The following is a 15990-nucleotide window of genomic DNA, read 5'->3' as shown; positions in this document are numbered from 1 at the left end:
GACATTGGAAGAGGCTGCCCAGGGAAGCGGTGGAGTCACGCTCCCTCGAGGTGTTTGCGGACGGACTGGCCGCGGCGCTCAGTGCCATGGTCTGGCTGACACGGTGGTGTTCGGTCACAGGTCGGACTCGGTGATGTCAGAGGTCTTTTCCTACCTATTCATCCTGTGACCTTAGGATTCTGAACAGCCTCTCCCTGACTGCCGGGCTGCTGGTGACTCCGCCACGCCTCCCTCCCTTCACGGACGGACGGACGAACTGCCGGACGCCGTCAGCGCCCTCAGAGCTGTTTACAATATCTGCGCTCATGAGCCCGCCCCCTGCGCTTCTCATTGGCCGAAGAGCGCTGGCCTCGCAAACCCATTGGCCGATGGCGGGCAGGCCAACCCCTCAATCCCAGAACTGCCTCTCATTGGTGGAGGTGGGCGGGCAGCGCCGTTCCCATTGGCGAGGAGCGGAGAGGCCCCGCCCCCCGCCGCGCGGCCGGGGTTGTGCGGGACGCGGCCGGCTCGGCCCGTCAGTCGGTGGCGGGGACGCTGCGGGGAGCGATGTCCGAGTACGCGGCTGAGAGGGGGAGGATGGCGGCGCTGCTGCTCCTCTGCGCGGCCTCGGGGCTGCTGCTGGCGGCCGTGGGGGCCATCCCGCCACCCGAGGAGGCGGCGCGCATGGCGCGCTTCGTCCTGCACAGCTGCGACTGGGGCGCGCTGGCCACGCTGTCGGCGCAGGAGGGGCTGCGCGGCCGCCCCTTCGCCAACATCTTCTCCATCAGCGACGGACCCCCCGGGCCCTTCGGCGGCAGCGGCGTCCCCTACCTGTACCTGACGGACATGGAGATCTCCGTGCAGGATCTGGAGGTGAGCGGGGCAAGGGGTGTGAACAGCGTGAGCAGTGACCGCCCACGGGACACTCAGAGGAGCGCCCGCGGTACTGAGGCAGTGTCGGGTTTTGTTTGGTTGCCTACGCTGGCAAGCGGTGGTTGGAGTTTCTTTTGTTTTTTAATTTCACATCAGCCTTGCGAAGGCAGCGCGGCAGCACTTGAGTTCACAGAATCCCAGAAGCTTAGGGTTGGAAGGGACCTCTGGAGATCATCCTGATGCCGAGGCAGGGTCACCTGGAGCAGGTGACACAGGAACGCATCCAGGCTGGTTTGGAATGTTTCCAGAGAGGGAGACTCCACGCCCTCCTGGGCAGCTGTTCTAGTGCTCTGACACCCTCAACGTAAAGTTGTTCCTTGTGTTCAGGTGAAACTTCTTGTGGTTTAGTTTGTGGTTGTTCCGTGGATGTCACCTCATTTATTATTATCCCTTGAGCAATTATTATCCCTTGAACAGCTGAGCATGAGCAGTGCTGTCCGTGTTGACACTCAAAAGGCCTCCTGAGAAGTTCCTGCTCATCATGGCCTTGAGAAATGGCAGAAGCAGCACCAAAGAGAGGAAGTGGCTGCTGGAACTTCCAGAACCACCGAGCAGAGAAATGAGGCGCCACAGAACATCACCAAAAAAAAAAAAAAATCAAAAGGATTGGAAATTGGGAGTGTGGGACTTAAACAAAGAGGGCTCCTACACAGGCTGCTTAAGGAATAGTAATTAAATCTCTGGAGCTTACCGTAAAGGGAAGCACACAAGGAAAGGCAGCCTTGGCATGCTGTGGCTCTGAGTGTGTGCAATTGGCCTTGTCCCAGATCTCTTGCCTGCCTGTGGCCAAGGGAGTTGACTAAAAACTTAGGGACATAGCAATCGTGTGCCTCCTTTACAAGAAAACTTTTTTGTTCCAGTAGCTGTTGCAGTGTTAGTAAAAGAAACACAAAACACAAAATAATCTGAAATTTCCTATTGACTTTGTTTTATCATAAACCCTTTTTGTTTATACCCTGCCAGGTTTTACTTTGTAACATTAAAATGCTTTAATTATGTATCTGAGCGCTGTAGAAATTTATCTTGTATAGTATCTCCCCCTCCACCCCAGCTATAGCCTTTTGTTTTCAGAATAACATAAAAACTGTGGTGTGAACTGGTATTGGACATTTCCCTTCAGAAGGCTCCTCAGCAGATCCTTATTTTGCTGTTACAGGGCAGAAACACTTGATGTGTGATAGTCACGTGCAAGGGAGAAGGTGCTGAATAACCATGAGTCAGCTTTTTCTGTAGTTAAGCAACTTCCTATCTGTCAGGTGGTGGCTCCTGTTTCATGAGTTCGCTGGCACTCTGCGTAGTGTTTGAGTGACTTTTGGGGGTTTCTTTTGGCCGTGAGCTCTTCTAGTGAAATTTCTCAAAGCAGGTGAACTTTCCTTGCTGGGAGATAGTGACACTCTGCATTAGGGAGTCCTGTTTTGCACCAGTACTTTTCAAGCCACGCTCACCAAATTAGTTTTAGAAAAACAATCAGATACAGATTTTTTAATTTTTCAAGTTAGGTGTTTCTCTTAGGTTTTAAGAGTGTGTCTAAAATTCACTTTAAATTTCAAAAGAGCTTATTGGCTTAGAGCAGCTTGTGTTGAAGGGAGGAGTTGTTTGGTTTTGGTTTAACTAATATTATTAACAGCTGTGAAATTCAGTTGATTACCTTCTCAGTTACTCTTTGTCCTTCCACCAGAATTAATGAAGTTCACTGTATGTCCTTTTTTTTTTTCTGTACTGTATGTAGTTATAAGAATATGTCATCATTTGAAGGTTAAATAGCTGGACTGTATATTGAGTTCAGAGTTTTGAGGAGTGCTGTTTTGTGACATTTGCATTTTATGCTGAAAAGCTTCAGAACACTTCAAAACTGGGCATTCTTTCAGATTCAGAGCTCATCTAAGTAGGCTTTCAGATACAATCAGGAAAAGAGGATGACAGCTTTATTCTTTTTGGCAGTAATACTGAGCTAACAAAGTACCAAGAGCTGAATAAAGTACCAAGAGCTGAAAATGTGGCGGGGATGACATTTTTCTTGCAAAAAGTATGTAAACCTCTTATCTTATTTCTTGCATTTCAGGTCAATTCAAATGCCTCCTTAACTGTGTCTTTGGCACAGACTCCTTACTGCAGGAGGCACAGATATGATCCCCAGAATCCCCTCTGTGCCCACATAATCTTCGTTGGGAGCATTGTGAAGGTAAGCAGCCGAAAGCTGACACTGGACAAGGTTGTGTGCATCAAGTAGTGTTGTTTAGTGGGAGGAGAAGAGAAAGGTTAGAAATTCTGTGCAAAAGCACGTGAAGAGATGTTATGTGCTGTGATACCCCAAGGCTGGTTCATAGTTTGAGGAAAATGAAGTTACCCTTTGATATTTGCAGGAGCTTTGTTGGCATGTCTTTAACAAGGAATTTGAGGGGACAATACTGCAATGTAGGAAGTCTCCCTCCTTCCCCTAGATGTGTTCTGAAACTAAGAAGTCTAAGGCAACTCACTTGGAAAAGCCTTCATACTTCATTCACATCTCTCCTGCTCAGCTAAATTCTTTGGTCCATGCATTGTGACAAACGTGCTTCTGAAACTTTGTTGAAGTAAATATTGGCCTGAGCAATAAAGTTACAATTTTAATGTTACAATATTAGAGCAATAAAGTTACAACAATAAAGTTACAGTATTAGAGACAAAGAAAGTGCAGTGTGTATCTGACAGCATTGCTGCCAGGGCAGTATTCTTTGGTGTACCAGTACTTTGGTGTCTCATGGAAGGAATTTAGAACTGCATCTGTTATTCATTGAAGATCTTAATCCCATCATTGAAGATAATGATTGAGGATGAGAAACAGTCATCATTACTCTTAGATGATAGTCTAAATTTTGGTGTTTTCACATCTCTAATGTTTGCACATTGCACTCAGTAATCTTTCAGTTGCTTTCCTGAGTTTCTCATTGATAATGGAGTTGGGTTGTTTTAGTTAATTCTTCTCATACCGTACTCGGAGCTCCATCTTGTTAGTTTAACTCTTTAAATGTTTGCACATTGTACACTGTATGTTAAGTGCTGTCACACTTTTCAGCTTCCCTTCTCTGTAGGTTCTATACCATCCTATTTGTGTGTGTGTATGTGTGTGTTTGCAAAGAACTGAACACAGTTCACATCTATTTGTATCAGTTTGAATGAGCAGGTGCAGAGCAGATAAAATTACACCTAAGACATCACTTTGTAATAATTCAGCAAAAATCCATACTCCTCTGTTTTGTGTTTTGTTGAAAGACTTATGTTGATGAAGTACTTTCTTGCTCATGCTAACTTTAAAAGCACCCTTTTGATTTAGTGTTAAAATCAGCTGTCTTGGAATTTTTGTCTGTCTCACATACACCACACTGAAAGTGAGTGGACCCTGCCACAGTAACAAGTCCCCTGTGACAGGGCATGGCAGAACTGAAAAGAGCACATTGCAGTCAGCAGTGTTTTTTTTAAACTAAAATCTGTCTTTATGTGACTACCTTACTGTAATACTTTGTTATTTTTTTGTTTAGGTGAATGATTCAGAAGCAGTCTTGGCAAAAAAAGCATTATTCACTCGCCACCCTGAAATGGAAAGTTGGCCTAAGGATCATGATTGGTTCTTTGCCAAATTCAACATCACCAATATCTGGGTCCTCGACTACTTCGGTGGATTGAAAATTGTGACACCAGAAGAATATTACAGTGTCAAACCTTAGTAAGTACTGGAGTTTTTCATGCCTAACCCCTCGCTATATTTGAAACCTGTAAAAACTTCTCCTGATAGTATGGACTATATTCTACCTGTCTCTGGTTTTTATATGCATTTATGTCTTTTCTCTAAGTGATCTACTGGATGCAGTGTCTGAAGTCATAAGGTATGTTTGAATAGGGGATCCAACTGTGTAACAATGTCAAATATAGTATCTGTAGAACTGTACATGATTAACTGCACCTCAGCTTAAGTAGTTTCTTGGGAGGAGGGACTCCTGTAGAGTGGGCACAGTCACTGTCCTCTGAATTAATTGCTAGACAAATGATGTTTTGGTGTAATAATTAAAAGCAGTGAGACTATTCAGCATTTATGAAGCTGCATTAATGGGATCGCAGCAATATTGCTAATATATTTCAGAACGAAATTGCTGTTGAATGTATCATTATGATATTAAAGTAGAGAGAAATTAACATTCTTTTGTCTACATAAAAGTTAGTCTTGAAAACTTTCAGATGTATTTTAGCTCAGTCAGCAATTATGCAATCATTTCACTCTTATTCTTATTCCTTGTAGGTGGGAGAAGATCCGTGTGATGCTGATATGGAAATGAATTTACTTCGGCTGCTTCATGAAAGATTTATTTTTCTTATGTATTGTAGAGCTGAATTAATAACACAGTAAATCAAACACTTCACATTGTTAATGAGCATGTATTACCCTTATAAGGCAGATTTAACTTCTCACTAACTTGAATCGTGTCATGCTCAAAATCCTTTGTGCCTGAGCCATAACTAAATTTTATTCATTGGATGTGATTTTGGAAAGGTGGCTGACAGTCTGCATTCAGAAGTGTTGTGTTTACTGGAATCCAAAGGACTGGTCCAGTTCTAAAGCTTTCAATGCCTTAGTTGAATAATATCTGTTTGTGAGCACTCTCCAATTCAGTTTTATTTTTAATAACCAGTTTAGTTTAGAATTTTATAGCAAAGTACCACAGGATGGCTCAGCTGACTCGGCTCAGTGGAATGGAAAGCACTGCTTGTGTTACAAGGGTAAATGATGTGCTGAGTTCCCAAATCCTGTTAAGAATTTCCTTTGCACGCTGATACACTCACTCGTTTGAGCCATTTTTTTATTTTGTTGCCTATGCTGAATGTGCTGTAGGATACAGTTGTATTTATGCAAACTGTACATGTACCTCAGGGTAAGTTCTTGGTACCTCTTCAGTGGTTACATGCCCTGACCCTTTAATAGAAGCAGGTTGGTAATACCTCAAGTATCTAACTTGAGTGTAAGAAGAGTAGTGGCTTGTAAATTCAGTGAGACTGTTGTAAAGGATAAATATTTTCTGATTAGGATTCTGAAATCTTCAGCTTTGGCAAGGTGTCAGTTTTTATTTCCCTGAACAATAGAACTGAGCAGATTTTTGGGTTTGGAAGCCTTACACATCACTTCTGGGTTAGTAACCCAGAAGTGAAAAATAAGCAATACAGTATGAGACACGTGATTCATGATTTGTAGAGAATGAAAATTAATGAAAGGTGTGCATAGTTAATTCTGTGTTAAAATAACTTGCACACAACCACAAAATAAAACCCAAATCAACACCTTTTTACATTCTCTCTCATCTGCTGTGTAAGTTCACAGACACTAAAAACTATTTATGAACAACTAAGTTAGTTTTACAATGAGCAAATATTACCTAGTTGACCTAGAATGTGAGAATTTAGACTCCTTAAAGGCTGATTCTTATCTAGAACAGTGGGATTTCTCATATAAAATCCCTACATCTTAATGTTGTTGTTATATCACTCCTTTTCTCAAATACTGGAATGATTTGTGAAAATATTTGTTATGTAACTTATTAAGTTTTCCTTCTCCAGAAGGGGAGGGAAGGTACTTTTTACTGTTCTTCTATTTTAAAACTAATTTAGGATAAAAAAAACTTACAATATGGAAACAATTTATGTTGAACAGGTAACACTGATATTTAATATGGAATTGAAAAGTATTTTTATATAAGGCATGACAGTTGTGGAAACTCATATGAATCTTTGTCATGGACTTAATCTTTACTGTGAGAACACCTGAATGCATTACATGTCACCCTGTAACTTCTCATGTGTGAGACTGATGATGCTGAGCTTTTGTTAAAATTAAAATATTTTTTGACAAGCAGTGTCAAGTGTTATTTATTGCACGTTTGAGGATTCTTCTCTCCCTCCTGCTCTCTTTCACACAGGCACTCTCTCTTCAGCATTCGTGTTTTATTGTTCCTCTGGAGTCTTTCATGCTTGCAAGGATAAAGGAGGAAAACATCCCTATTTACATGTGGCTTTCCCCTCTGTGGATGAAATAAGCATCTTTGTGTTTCACTTTCTTTCCTGCATCTAATACTGTGAAATGGAACATAATAACAGTGGAGTTTGTGAAGGTGAATACAAGGAAGCCTTATTTGATTATCCTTTTCAGCCAGAGCTTCTGCATTTTGACATGAAATCTGTGTCATTAGCAGGCAGGTTTTCAGCCATCCCTGGGAAAGCAGAGCTCCATCACATCTTAATTAATTGGAAAGGCAAATGCCATAATTCTCAACGTTGCTGCTTCTTTCTTTCTCCAGCAGCTTTTATTGCTGAGTGTGACATCCTGTGGCCCGGGCTGTTCCTCTGGTCAGTTGGGGTCAGCTGTTCCAGGCGTGTCCCTTCCCAGCTGTTCCTGCACCCCCAGACTCCTCGCTGGTAGGGCAGGACATAAATAATAACAAACGTTTGTGTGTTATCAGGGCCGTTTAAAGCACAAATTCAGAACACAGCCCCAAACAAGCTGTTATGAAAAAAAAAACCAAAACCCTCCATTCCAGCCAAAACCAGTACACCACCTTCAGAAGTACCACTTCCATAAGGCTTGCTCTGTGTCTGGTTGTCTTGTCCCACCAGTACCAATTCCCAAGTCTTTTTTGATTGTGAGTGGAAGGGCTTTTTTCAGTAACAATCTTAAACCAGTTTTGTAATACTACTGCATTTTATTGGAACAATTTTAGATCATCCAAATCTCTTCACGTTTGAAATTTGAAAGGACCCCAACCAGATGGGGTTTTTTTTTGGAAGTGGTGAACAACAGAATGATTAAGCTAGATGTACAGACCTGGATTTGAGATTTTGATCTGAGAAGCACTATCTGAAATTATGTCTGTGCATCTCATTGAACATTTTTTGTGGTTTTTTATATGTAGAAGTGGAATGTAAAGGAGATTAGGGTATCAATCTCCCCTAGTGATAGATGTGTAAATGTTAATATGATCAACTCAAGAAAGTCACCAGATTGTCCTGTCCTGTTTTTTCCTTGCCTCTTCTCCCTGTATGCACCTTTGTTCTATTTGGCTCATTCAGGAACTTGCTTGTGAGCATGTTTCCTTCTTTCCTCATATCCAGAAGCAATACTGTGGCTTAGAAGAGGCCAAGGATAAGAAATTGATACAACTGTAAGCAATGAATCAGTGTTTCAACCTCTGACTGCGTCCTCTGCCATGGCACGGTGGAAGTATCTGGGCATATTCTTGATAGCAATGAAATAAGCCACCATATGCAGGGAGATAAGTACCTGCATTCCCAGATAGGAATCTGAGTCACAGGATAATTTAGGCACCTCACTAATTCACAGGATGTTTGTTAGCTGGGAATCTAATAAGGATAATCACAGCCTGTCTCTCTAATGATACAGTCATGTTCTTCCTTCTACTTCCTACTGCACGTTCTTCCATCTTTCTGTTTCTTCTTGGTGTTCAATTCTTGATTTTCAATTTCTCTCTTACATTTTAATGCAAAAGTTGTGCCCAGGAGGTTCTTGCAACACACTACATCATTACAAACTAGAACTTAAATATATCAGGCATTTGTTTAATCTTTTAGTCAGTTCTCTCTGGAATTAATTTCTTAGCTATTTAGTGATCTTCGTAATAAAGTAGAGGTAGCTCAGAGTATTAGATTAATTTGTTTTCAAAAGGCTTTTCCTGAGTAAAACCATTGAATCTAGATTAAAAATCCAGTAAGCTGATATATTATTGTTGAACACAAGAGGGTGCCATAGACTCACATTCTGCTTGAGTGTTAAATGTTTAATACTTAAAAGTGGTTATTGAATTCATCATAACTCAAAGATGCTGGAAAAGCAAACGGCGGGGGTATAATACGAACAAATTCTTTTTCTACAGTGCTTTACATTATGAATGCTTCCCTCCATAAACACAGCAGCCTGCTAGCTGGGAAAAAAAAGGAAGCATTCATCATTTTTTTGTGTTTTGTAATCATTTTGTGCTGTGGAGAGCCAGAAGTAATATCCATGAAAATGATTTAAAGGGTTTTAAATTAAGAAACTCTAGTAAAGGAAATGGAGACAGGTATAGAATGCCTCGGAACATCAGCTGGGAGCTGCCACCTCCAGACTCTGCAGCGTTTATTTCTGCCGGTATAAGAATCCAAAGACAGAGTGTTCATCAGCGTGGCAGTGCTTTGGCTTAGGCTTATTGTTAGCTGGATTAAACCACTTGACTCTGGTTTGCAATTTCCAGCAGTTAATTAATCTTGGATTTTTTGAGTGCCCCTGGTCCCTCTCCAGTGATTTGGGCTGCCTGTGCAGGTGTTTGGGTGGTGAGGTAGAGCTGGGAAAGGCCTGGAGCTTCCCCTCTTTGCCTGGGGCCTGTGCCAGAGCTCAGGCTCTTGCTGCCTGCCTAATTCTACTTTGGCCTCAAACTTGCCTCGACTGTGGTTGACCCTGGCTGCTGTCACACAACCTGCTTTTATTGTCCACGTAGTGTGGGGTTGTGTATCTTGGTGTTAAGGTCCCTGCCCTGCCATCCCTTCCAGCTCCTCTGCTCGGGTAGAGCAGTTGGTCCTTGGTGCTCCCCAGTAGTTGTATTTTGCCTGCTGGGAAGCTCAGTCGATGAGCTTCTCAAGCAAGACTCCTGGAGTTGCTCCCAGGGCTTTTTGACTTAAGAACTTTTATGTCTAGAGGCTTCCTCTGGGTTTCTGAGTTGAATTACTATGTAAGAAGATTAGACTGTGAGACTCTTTGTTCTGGGTATAGTGGTTAATGTTCTTCATAGCCTGGTTTTCTATGGAAATAAAGCTCAGGTAACATTGTCTGGGTACTTGCTTTTGTCAGATTTGTTTTTACTTAGTTGGATTCAGACCTGAAATCAGAAGTTGACCTTGAAGCCACCAAGTCCCTATCTGTGTCACAACTGGGAGCTCAAGAGAGGAAACAAAACCCAGTTCATGTCTGTTAAAGTTACAAAAGTGATGAGTTTTAAAAATTGGAGTTTCATTAGTTGTGCTGATCGTAGGGCTGGAGCCTTCTGGTTGAGTGCAACCAGGTATTCTTAGTATCTGAAGGGGTGAAATTTTGTATTATTTAGTGGATGGTAGGTTTTAATCAAAGAACCTCATAGTTGTAATGATTGCTCTGAGTTATTTTTTCCCTCTGGCTCTAAATATCCTATAGAAAAGCCTTAACAATTCCCCGCTACTATTTGCTTCTGATTCCTGCAGCTGTTAGGATTTCTTTTGCTTAGAACTTCTCCAGTTTAAACAAAACAGGTGCCGTGTTCGTGGTGGTGGGTCCAACAGCTGACGTGGGTCTTGTTGAGAGAGGAAAGTCTCTCCCTCAACCTCAGTGATTTGTCATTGTGTGTGTACCCATTGAGGTCTAGAATTGCTTCACGTTATTTTTGCTGCTGCCACTGACTCAGATTGTAAACATTGCACCCTCAGTGTCCCACCCCACCCCCCATCTATAAAAATGTGAATAGATGACAGTTAGCAAGATTCATGTAATAATACTTGTAAATCATCTGGGGAATGTTTTTATGCCAATGGAACTTATTTAACATCACCCAGTGCTAAAAAGTAACTGTTTCTAGATTGAAAGGTAGCAATTCTTTAGAGATAAGAAACAGAGAAATAGTTGCAGTATATAAGTATATAAGAACAATGTGTACTTCTTTCCTGTCGTCATTTAGCCAAAAGCAGTTGCCTAATCAAGCATGAATTGGATTTTTCATTTGTTTTAAAAGCTTAAATGAATTTCAGATAATTTAATTAAGTTTTCCCCCAGATGAGCATTTGAAAAATGCAGAAGAAGTATATGTTAGGGGTGAAGAGGGGAAGAAAATAAAGGAAATGAAGATACTTGTCACATGCTTTAAAATCTGCCTTCACAATACTTTTATATTCATAAAAGGCATAACCTTACTGATAAATTACATTCTGTACAGCCACACAAGAAAATACTGGAGCTGCTCTATAATTAAAAAAAGTGTTTCCAGAGTGTGTTTAGTGGTAAAGTCCCAGGATTTTTCTACATATATTTTAATGTAATTGGGGAAATTCACCTGCAATTAACAGGTGAAAATGCTGATGATGCAAGAGAGCTCAGTTTGACTAGCCTGAAGGAAAAGAAGCCTTGTTCTTCCTTCTTAAGATATGACACAAACAGCGCTCTCTTGAGTGCATTAAAAAAAATAATAAACCAGAACAGATCATAAAGGCTTCATTGGAGAGGAAAGAATTGGACAATACAGATTCAGGAGTCTCAAAACTGAGCATGCAAAGAGCGTGTATTTTAACTTTCTACTAACAACTCCTTTAGAGGTTTCCAAAACCCTTGTTGCACTGAAAATTTTAAGACCATAGCAGGAACAGGAAATGGTTAGTCACAAAAATCCTCAAAATAATGAATAGAAACTTGTTCTTGCACCACACCAGGGCCTGTTGATAACATCCCATAGGAAACGTGCTCATGGCTGTGTTTGTCTTTATGGTACTGCACAGGTGTTCCTTTTTATGTTTGGGGATTTTTTTTTCCCTCTTGTTGCATGTGTCAGGGTTTCTATTTGTTCAGTGCAGCTGCAAGGAGTGGTGACAGTCAAGTGGATTTTCCTCAGAAAAGTAGTATTTTCATACACAGAGGGGAGCAGTCATAGCAAGACCAGCTTCTCTTGCCTCCCTGTTGGGAGCTGCCAAAGCAAGACCTGTAGTTAGACCTGTCTTCTTTCCAGCTCTCCATTTGCAATGCTGGCAAAAGTGCAGGGCAGGGACTAATCCTCTCGGAATGCAGCAATTATCACTAAATAAGTATTAATTGCTGCATTCCAAGGGGATTAGCACAGTTGAACCCAATTATGGCAAATCGAAGCTAGAGTGTAAGGCACTACAGTGCATTGAAATGCAGTGAAGCAGTGCAGGACTGTCAGTCTGCAGCGTTTTGTCAATAAAAATTGTGGGCTTACACACTACAAACAGCAGACCATTTCAGTGTATTAGTCTCCTGCATGAATGGCATGTCTGACTGGAGGCTACAGCTTGCCCACCAGCGAAAATTGTTGCTTATTTAACACCCATTATCTTCACGTGAACATCTCCAGAAATGTTCTTAATACTTGTTGGGTTGGTTACGGTGCTGCCAAGTGTCACTCCCTGCTGGATCAGGGGCAGGACTCTGCAGTCTGTCTGGATGCTCCTGTCTCTGAAGTTGGTCAGCTCCTCCATCAGGTGATGTAGGAATTAATTTTGCCTGCAAGTACTACCTGTATCAAACAGGCTTAGGAGAGCTTCTGATAACTGAGCTGTGCTCAATCCCGGCAGTCTGCAGCGATGATTACAGCATATCTCTGTGGTAGCAACACATGAGCCAGAGGGCAGTGTGTAGTTACTTTTTTAATCCTCAGCTTGACTGTGGTGTGGGTTTGTTTTTTAGTTTTCATTTATTTCCTGTTAAAACTGCAAACACTGCTGCTTTTTTTTTTTATAGCAGTGTCAAAGCATAACCAGTAAGCGTGAAAAGGGAATGTTTCTAGGGATGAATCAGCCCCTTGAATTAGAGCTGCTCCAGGATTTCTTGTGTCCAGAGAAAGAATGGCCTATGGATGCACAGAAGCTGTTGTACCTTAACTATTTTATGAAAGATGTTATCCTTGCAGATAATGAGCTGCACCTTAACCAGCATTAAACACACTGAGTTGTACTTGGGGACCACTTCAGTTCCCTCACCCATTCTGTTTCAGGAACCACAGATCAAATATTTGCAGTCTTCCCAGTGCAGGTAATTCTTGGAAATGCACTTTCCTCCACCTGTATGTTTAGATAAAAAGTCAAGTTTAGCTGAGAGCTTTTTTTTTTTTTAACGCAGCAGGGAGGGTTTTATGTTTCCACTGTGGCCTTGTCTGTATTGAAAAAAATAGCTTCTGGTTCAGCTGAACTAAGGTTGGCATTCATTTCTAGTCCAGGGTTAACGAAGTTCTTACGGTCTGAGTGAAGTGAGTAAACTGAAATGTCAGTATGGTTTAAACTGTTGGTAAAAATGCTTGTGTGAGATTGTCCAATGCACAATGTGGCAGGAGATGCCGAAGGTTTTATGTGCTATGTAGTTCCTAGAGATGCAAAGAATAGACAGGCTGAAAAGAAGGCGACACTCTGAGCAAACAATTCCTCACTGTGTAATTGCAAGCTGTGTGAACACAGAAAAGCTTTCTCCAGGAGACCACTTCCCTTTTTTCTTTTCCTGTACTGCTTGACTGCATATGATTTGCATCTCCCATGCCATGCTTGTGGTGTGAATAACTCATAATACAAGAATGAGTGCTCTTTTGTATACTTTCATTGTATTTAAATTATAATGATAAGCTTGTCTTATTTCAAGAGCTGAGGGTTGGGGAGGTGAGAATTTCTAGGAGAACTGTCATGCAAAGCCTTTTTCTGACTACCCACACTTCCAACTGAAGTCCATATACTCCATTCCTCTGACCTTTCCCTATCTAGACATCAAACCACACTGGCCCAACTGCTGTTCTCCCAGTGTGTCTGCTGTTGCCATTAATCTCCCTTTCTTATACAGCTCTTCATTTCTTTTCCTTACCTTTGGCCTCAACTCTTTATTCAAAGTGATAATTTGCTGGCTTTCTGCCGGAGGGAGAAGCTATGATCAATAACAGGAGGAGACAGGGGTCAGCAGAATAGTGATGAGCAGTGCCATCTGCTCCTCTGAAAATACCGTTACCCAAAAATATCAATAACTAGGATGATATTATTTTGGCTTTTGGATAAGACGACTGTGAGATTTAGGCAGCCTGCAGTGAGAGCAGGGGTCTTTTCCTGCTCACTAATTCCTTGTTTCAGCCAATCTTCTGTTGCACAGAGGAGTGGACAGAAAGGGCTTTATCCAGCTTGTGTTGGAATATAGATCATGTACCTGAGCACAGCCATTTCTGGGACTAATGACACCTTTTTCAGGTTTAGTGCATGGCAGCTCTCATGGGCTGTGCTTTGCTTTCTGCTGGGTGGTGACTCAAAGCCCGTCTCCAGCCTTTCCTTGTAGCTTTCGGGGTAGAAGAACCACAAAGAAAACCCTCCCCAAGGCTGGGGAGAGAGCAGAGGCTCAGCAGTACTGTCTAGGTATCACAGGATGACATGCTGCACTAGGTTTTGGGTGCTGGAGTAATACTAGTGTCTAGTAACTTCTGTGTTGACTAGCACGGTATTTACTACATAAAAGGAAAGGATGGTTTTATCAAAGCCTTTGTTACTACAGACAGCAAGGTGACGAATTTCCTCCAAGAACTTCAATTTACTTTGCTTTCAAAAGATTATAAATACTTACTTCATGTGTACACAATAACTCTCACGCTGCCATACTCTTGGGAAATTGTTATCACCAGCCCTGTTCCTGTACCTGCTGGAGATGCACATTCCTCTTTCTTTTCTAAGAATTAGAAATGGGGGAAAAAATATTCAATTACACACTGGTGCTTCCTCTCAGCCTAAGCCCTGATCCTGAAGTGTATTAGTAGTACTGCTGTTATAAACACTAAACACTTGGTGTTCTGTTGAGCTAGGTGTGTTTTAATGGGAGTGAGGCTGAGCTTTAGGCCTTAAGGTTCATCTAATTAACATTTTCAAGCTTTTCTAATTCATGGTTGTTTAAAATGAGCTTTTAGTTGTTGTTGTTAATAAAAATGGAAATTTTTATTTGTCCACATTTGAAAAGAGCAATATAATGTGAGATTTCTTACAAAGAACAACTGTGTCAAGTTGTGTGATTTTCATGTAAATGCCCTACATGCTTTGCTGAGAAATGACTTGTCTGATACCTCCTCCTCAGGAAGTTTTAGAAAAAAACTCCAGATTTCACTTTTCTTAGTTTCATTTTGTTATGCTGGGCTTTTTCCCTGCTCTATTGCTCTAAATGGATCCCAGCCACCTGCCCCATGTAGGCAGGCATAGGAGAGCCAAGGGGGTGGCAGGGGCTTAGGGCAACGTGGGAATCACTGCAGCCATCGTGCTGGATGGACAAAACGGAGCTGTGGGAAGCCAGGCTTCTCCCACGTGGCTGCTGGGCAGACCTGCTTGGTTTTGTCACTCCAAGGACTGCAACATGGGGCTGAAAAACCTTGTTATCTCCCAGACTGCAGTCACCTTCAGACCACTCATCCCGCTCCTGGGGTGTGCCGATGCTCCTCGGGATCTGTCACTGGAGGACAGCTCCAAGCAGCAGGCAGGTTGTATCCCGTGGCCCGCTCAGCAGGTAGGAGTGTCAGGCATAGCTACAGGCTGCCAGGCTTTCTGTTCCAAATAGAGTGAGGGAGAGATGCACACTGTGCTCTCCCACAGGGATGACACAGGCTCTGCTCCCTATGGGCTGTGGGGACTCGGGGGCAAAATGGCCCTCGAGCTCTGCAGGCACTGACACCCCTTCAAAATACAAAGGTGCCACGTGTTCACACTAAAAGGTATCTGCATTTCAGAGATAGGTACCACTGCAGAGAGCCAGGCAGGGCCAGCGGAGCTGGTATTTTATGTCCTGTGAGTGCTGTCTGCAAGGACAGGCAAAGCCCAGCTCTCCCTGGTGCTGTCCACCCTACGGCCCTCAGAGCGCAGCCGCTTCCAGTTGCTCGTGGCAAAGCTGTATTTCCATTAAATTTAGAAATGAGCTTTACATCCGTACCAGTTTAACCAGCTATTGTTCGAGAGCGACTTGTAGCTTCCAGTTTTAAACTGCTATTTATGCCGTGTGCTGCACGGTGGGAATAGTTACATAGATCCCTTTTGAAGTCAGGCCAAACTGGATACCAGGTACAGAGACCAGCAGCTGCCGACTGGGGATGACTCAGGAAGCACCAGACAAAGTGGGAAAAAAACCACCCCACTGAAAACCATCTCGCGAAGAGCAAAAGGGTGAATAAAAATACAAAAGGAAACCCCAAACATCAACACCGAGAATACAAACCCCAGCCCTGAGAGGCTGTGAAGGCAGAGGAAGCCGGCAGGTGGACTCCGAAAGCCCTCATAGGGGGTGAGCTGCTTCCTGTGGCGGCGGCGGCACACGAG

General features: G+C 42.6%; 1 protein-coding gene across 2 annotated transcripts; it reads left to right on the top strand.

The window, feature by feature from the left end:
* Positions 1–517: 517 nt before the first annotated feature.
* On the top strand, positions 518–6789 carry CREG1 (cellular repressor of E1A stimulated genes 1). Of its 2 annotated transcripts, XM_027692634.1 has the most exons (5): positions 522–852; positions 2975–3094; positions 4431–4615; positions 4743–4775; positions 5186–6789. In XM_027692634.1, exons 1-5 carry the CDS (start codon positions 547–549, stop codon positions 5220–5222), a joined length of 681 nt encoding a protein of 226 aa, XP_027548435.1. In that variant the 5' UTR covers positions 522–546; the 3' UTR covers positions 5223–6789. The 2 variants fall into 2 exon arrangements, with proteins under 2 accessions (XP_027548436.1, XP_027548435.1); XM_027692635.1 differs by lacking the exons at positions 4743–4775; positions 5186–6789 and having other exon boundaries at positions 518–852; positions 4431–4616.
* Positions 6790–15990: the final 9201 nt, after the last annotated feature.

This window comes from Neopelma chrysocephalum, unplaced genomic scaffold, assembly GCF_003984885.1.
Source record: "Neopelma chrysocephalum unplaced genomic scaffold, ASM398488v2 Primary Assembly neopelma1_87, whole genome shotgun sequence".
Lineage (NCBI taxonomy): Eukaryota > Metazoa > Chordata > Aves > Passeriformes > Pipridae > Neopelma > Neopelma chrysocephalum.
This window is presented reverse-complemented; position numbering and strand designations above follow the sequence as displayed.

Excerpts from the sequence above, each read along its gene's own strand:
- CREG1 (XM_027692634.1), top strand. The coding sequence starts at position 547 with ATGTCCGAGTACGCGGCTGAGAGGGGGAGGATGGCGGCGCTGCTGCTC. Across the intron at positions 4,616-4,742 it reads TATTACAGTGTCAAACCTTA|TGATCTACTGGATGCAGTGT; the intron begins GTAAGTACTGGA and ends CTTTTCTCTAAG. Across the intron at positions 4,776-5,185 it reads GCAGTGTCTGAAGTCATAAG|GTGGGAGAAGATCCGTGTGA; the intron begins GTATGTTTGAAT and ends TATTCCTTGTAG.